The following is a 5993-nucleotide window of genomic DNA, read 5'->3' on the forward strand; positions in this document are numbered from 1 at the left end:
AGAAATGTGTGTTACTTTCATGACATGCTTGTGAGCTTCCAGGGACACAATGTTAGACTAAGAGGAGCTTTTGCTAGATCAAGCCAAGGGGATAATTACATTTAAAAAACAACCGTAATACAACAGGTAGTTGACGCTTTCCAAAGAGTTGCCAAATTTGGAGACAAATAAGTATTGCTTACATAACGTTTTTCCTCCATAGAGGAATAGAAAGAGAAAACACCACATTGGAATTCATTATCCACCTGCATTGAGCAGGACTGATACAGGGGCAAATCTTGGTAAGAATTTAGCATCCTGCATATGGACCTTTCATGTAGGACTCTCATATATAAGAATAAGACAAGGATTGCTATGTGTATTCTTGAGCAAAAGAAGTTTGTTTGGGTCCTGTTCAGTTTATCTGTTTTGGCTGATAGGAATCTATTGCACATGCCATGAGCTTTTTCTTATCAACTGAAGTTAAATTAAGCATCTGCATACGTGTTTCACATCTTTCGGTATCTGAAAATGGAAGAAACATCCTTCTCTCCCCCTCTTTTCTGTGGGACAAAACCTTAATTAAATCAAAGTTTGTGTGTATATGATATATACAGATCCATATATAGCTTTTAATTCTGAAACATACTTGTTTAAGTCATTCATAGACTCCAGCCAGAAATTCTATCGAGCAGGTCTAGAGAAACTAGACTTCATTAGAGCATCAGACGATTCCAGGAAATACATAAATAATTGGGTGGAAGAACAGACAGCAAGTGAGTAGGAAATTCTTGGGCTTCCATATTGTCTGAGTTTTACTTCTTAAAATACGACTTTGTGTCTGAAAAATAGCTACTTATTAAAACAGCTCTTTAATCCCTCTTCAAGGTAAAATCCAAAATCTGCTCGCCCCAGGAATAATTGGCTCCAGTACAAGGCTGGTCTTGGTGAATGCTATCTATTTCAAGGGAAACTGGGCAAATCAGTTCCGCAAAGATCTCACTGAGGAAAGGCCATTCAAAATTAGCAAGGTACGTATGAGGTGGGAAATAATGTGAAGCACATTGACCATACAGTCTTTATCGGTTTGTTTGTTTTTTTTGAAAAGTTTTTATTGTTAAAATAATTCAGCATTAATACACATATTGTGAATATACAAGCATACAAACATACATTTCATACAATCCTTAAAAATATTCAAACATACCTACATTCAGTCCCACGGATAATTCCTTTTCCCATCACCATCCACCAGCCCTCACCCCACCTTTGTGTTAGACTTCCAATCTACTCAATTGCAATTTCTTTCCACTTCTATTACTTTCTTTCACACATCTTTAACCTAATTTCATGCTTCTTTTTCTATTACACATTGTTATCCATCTTATTTAGTATTTCAGTATTTAAAACGGAACTTGTTTATTCTAATAGGAGTTCTGATTTTTCAATATGGTTTTGCAAGTATCCTTTAAACACCTTCCAATCCCTGTCTATCTTCTCTTTTGAGATCCTTCCGATTTCTCCCATTGTTTTGGATATATTGTAGTACTCCAATAGTATTTGGCAAGCCACTCTATTTTTGTCGGTATAATTAAATACACACATTCTGATATTTAGAGTGTTCCCTCCTGTTTTTTTCTTTCATCAGTTGACCAGTTGGGATTTCCCTTCCCACCATGTCCTAAGGACATTCTTTTGCAGAGACAGTGGAGGATGAACAGTAAACAAGATGCAGAGCAGCTCAAGAAATAGAAAATATTATATGCTTAAAACGAAATTCTTCTCCATTTGCAGAATGAAAGCAAACCGGTGCAGATGATGTTCAAGAAAGCTAAATTCAACATGACATGGATATCGGAACTTCGCACCAAAATTCTCGAGATTCCTTATGTTGATAACGAGCTCAGCATGATCGTCCTGCTTCCTGATGAGATTGCAGATAATTCTACAGGCCTGGAAAAGGTGAGGCATTGTTGCTGAGAATAAAACCATCTAAATTCTCGCCCGTAAAAATTGCCCTTGTTGGTTGCTGTACATGACGAGAGCATGATTCTTGCAGCTTCTACGTGATTCTTCCAAGTGCCCAGTGTAACTTATTATATTGTTGGCATCTGTCTGTCTCGAGAGACAATGGCGTCTGCCTCCAGGGGTGAAGTCAAACCACCATGCCAGCAGCGCCAAAGTGACCTCCCTGGGGTCAGTGCCGGATTTACGTATAAGCTAAACAAGCTATAACTTAGGGCCCCACTCTCTTGGGGCCCCCCAAAAAATGTAAAGAAAAAAAACTAGATGTACATTTCCAAAATATAAGATAAAAAAACAACCTACATATAGCAACAGTATTTTGTGTTGTATAGGCTCCTATAATGTAAGTAATGGGTCCTGCCTGCTCCCTAAAATATCACTGGTTTGCTCATTTCTATATATAGTGCCTGCATTCTGCATGGGCAAATGGCTTTAGATAACTTTTAGGTCCATAAATTACTATACAGTGGTACCTCGGGTTAAGTACTTAATTCGTTCTGGAGGTCTGTTCTTAACCTGAAACTGTTCTTAACCTGAAGCACAACTTTAGCTAATGGGGCCTCCTGCTGCCGCTGCACGATTTCTGTTCTCATCCTGAAGCAAAGATTTTAACCTGAGGTACTATTTCTGGGTTAGCGGCGTATGTAAGCTAATGCATATGTAACCCAAGGTACCACTGTATAATAGTTTGAAGAATTTTCTTCATTCTTTCAGCTAAAATATAGGTATTCATATTTAATTTTATAAACATTGTTTATATACATTGTTCAACATGCTGACAGCTTCTAGGAGCCACAGGTGAGAGCTGAGTTCAGGGTGGGAACCAAAGGTGGATAAATTACCCCAGAAGGAGCAATATATGTGTAATATAGCTGTTTATATTTCTATAAGCATAGTTAAGTCTGCCAGTGTTCTGTCTTATTCAGAAAGATGGAAGGCATAAAAGCAAGTTGAGCAGAAAGGAATTCTACCCAGACAGACACGGCAATTGTCAAACAAGTTTGTTTAAGTGATGTACATGGAGTCATTTGAGTCACTGTGAATCCAGTGAAAATGGTTTCATGTGAGAAATGTGAGGATTTATATATGCAGCCAGGATTTCCTTTTTTCCTTGAATGCCTCGTGTTTGTCTTATTTTAGCTGGAGAGAGAAATGACCTATGAGAAACTCAAGGATTGGATTAACCCTGAGATGATGGACCTAACTGAAGTTGAGCTGTCTCTACCCAAATTTAAACTGGAGGAAAAATACGACCTGAAGCCTGTTCTGAGCAGCATGGGAATGGCTGAGGCGTTTGACCCAAGCAAGGCAGATTTCTCTAGGATGTCTCCCAACAATGACTTGGTTTTGTCTGAGGTTGTTCACAAATCCTTTGTAGAGGTAAACGAAGAGGGAACTGAGGCCGCTGCTGCTACTGCTGCTGTTATGAATAAGCGGTGTGCTAGGATTGTGCCCTGTGTCACAGCCGACCATCCCTTTCTCTTCTTCATTCGGCACAACAAAACACAAAGCCTTCTCTTCTATGGTAGATTTTGCTCTCCCTGAAGCAAGCTAACTTCTCAGGAATGTCAAAGAAAAGTGACTTGGCATTGTCAGAGGTGTATCACAAGTCCTTTGTGGAGATCAATGAAGAGGGCATTGAGGCAGCAGCTGCCTCAGCAGCCACTGTTGTAATAAGGTCATCTCAGCATCCCATAAAATTAGAAGCAAACCACCCTTTCATCTTCAAGGCAACAAAAAACACCCTCTTCTTTGGCAGATTCTCTTCGTCAAAGAACCCACTAGTACCTCCCATGGTAAACACACTCTCAAAAATAAAAAATGCATAAGAGAACTTCCTTCCCTTCCTGCCAAGTTAAAGTTGACACTGGCTTTGCCTCTCTTTCTCTCCTCTGCCAACAACCATTTTGTGTCATGCCACACGCCTCATGGCAGCCATTTTGTGACTGGCGCCCATATGCAGTTTCTCAAAATTCCACATTTCCTCATTGGTCCAAAAAGGTTGGCAATCTGAGTATAAATGCTTAGGAGCAGGCTGAAATACCACAGGCATCACATTGAGGCCTAATGCTGTTTTAGACATTATCTCTATAAGCTTTTCTGCCTTCCTTCTGTTGCCCAAATCTGTCTCTGTACACAAGTGTGCAGCATCATATTCTTAATTCTTCTCTAAATGCCAGTCATTGTCTGTAAAACATGCATTTTAAAGCATTAAATACAGTTTTGAAAATTATGTTTCCACTGTGCAAAACAGTAGTTTTTAAAAGCTCTTACCTTCTCTCCCTGTGCCACATGACACGGAGTGCAGCCCAGTTGCATTAAAATAATTGACAACGCTCTATTTATTTATTTTATATATTCATCATCTCACCAGCTGGTTAGTACAAAGAAAGAGCAATTAGACGGAACGTGTTCCAAACTGGAGGATATATTCCGGACCAGTGGGATAGTATGGGAAATGCATGCAAAATCCAGAGGCTTCTGGGAGAAAGTCCTTTGACAAGTTCTAATTGACTCAAGTCTCTGCTCTGCAGAAATGGTTCATGTTCCTATACATATTTTCTTCAAGTGTTGTGATCTGAGTTCTCCTTCTGCATCACTGATAGGCACATTCTGGTACTTCTGATTCCTCACGGCTTGCTTGCATTTCAGGCATTAGAAGTTTGCCCTTTGCATTTATGTACAAACTGTCCGTTATGCTTAACCTTACTCAGTTGCAACACAGCATCACCAGGGTCAGAATCCTAACTGGTACCCGTCCTCGTTTCTCAATAGCAATGGTCTTAGAAACTATAGCAGGATCTCCTTCTCAGGCCTCAACATGGTTCTAACAGGGCATCATAATCTCACCCAGGTAGTCTGACCTTTGTTTTAAGCATCGTAATTGTGTGTATTGGGCAACAAATTGAAGGCATGAATATCGTTTATTACCCAGGTTCCCCACATGGTTAACAACAATCTGGTCACTTTCCGTAGATCAAATGGTGTCCCACAGTGCTTTCATTTGAAGAGATGGGACTCCTTCAACACTCCTCATAAACACACTCTTACGGGCAGGACACGCAAATCCCAACACTTCTCCGGAATAGTCCACAGATTAATCACCACATACCCAGAGATTCCTCTGAACTGTACAAGCTTACCCAGTCTTTCCGGAGAATATTGCAGTCCTCAAAAAATCTGTCTGGATGTTCCCATCCTTCACCCAGCATGTCCGGAAAAAAACAACAACACTCACTATGGCCAGAAAGATTCAAGCCTGCATATCTGTATCATACACCTCAAAGTGATTTCACCCTAAGATCATAGTGGTTCCTTGGTTTACAGAAGTACGTGTGTCGTCTCTTTTTTCAGGTTGTATTTGTTGCTGGACATTCGTGTTGGTGGGATAACTTTGGCTCCCCGCACACACAACCTCTCTCACTACCAAGGAAATGCAATAAATCAATGTTATGTATTGGGTTTAACACATTTTATGTTACATGACACATTCTAACCAATCGTATAGTGTTGGTAGACAAACGCATAACTGTCAACCTTCCCTTTTTTGGCGGGAAATTCACTTATTCCAGCACCATTTCCCGCTGCTATCCCGGATTGTTAGATATGCCGTAGACTGTCCCCGGGACAGGTGAAGCTGCCAATCTCTTATTTTCGAGGCTGCTGATCCCTTATTTTCAAATCTGAAAGTTGACAGCTATGGACGAACGTTCTAATGGCAAGTAAGCGCATGCTCTTTCAACTGTCAAACTGTCAACGGTCAGTTCATGCTGGGGACTATTATCGTGTTGTCCAGTCAGTTTGGTTCTTGTGTTCCTATGAGTGAGCTGTTGTCACTGACAAATGTTGAATAAACTTAGTTGAGGAACTTATACTGCCTTGGGCTTCTGACTTTTCCCAAACATTTAACTATCAGCGAATAGAAAGAGAATCTATCCAAGCTGACACTAAGTAAAAGAATATAAACTTTACACTATGACTGCATTGTT

At 40.1% G+C, this 5993-nt stretch overlaps 1 protein-coding gene across 1 annotated transcript in view; it reads left to right on the forward strand.

Moving 5' to 3' along the window:
* LOC310767378 (uncharacterized protein) overlaps nucleotides 1-4237 on the forward strand; it is a 37441-nt gene extending 33204 nt beyond the window's left edge. The window contains exons 20-23 of the mRNA XM_083624248.1: nucleotides 638-755; nucleotides 868-1010; nucleotides 1774-1941; nucleotides 3145-4237. Of these exons, the coding sequence (XP_083480374.1) occupies nucleotides 638-755; nucleotides 868-1010; nucleotides 1774-1941; nucleotides 3145-3549 (834 nt within the window). The 3' untranslated portion in view covers nucleotides 3550-4237. The remainder of the gene's footprint in view (nucleotides 1-637; nucleotides 756-867; nucleotides 1011-1773; nucleotides 1942-3144) is intronic.
* Nucleotides 4238-5993: the final 1756 nt, after the last annotated feature.

Source organism: Podarcis filfolensis (genome assembly GCF_964270895.1).
Source record: "Podarcis filfolensis genome assembly, chromosome: 7".
Lineage (NCBI taxonomy): Eukaryota > Metazoa > Chordata > Lepidosauria > Squamata > Lacertidae > Podarcis > Podarcis filfolensis.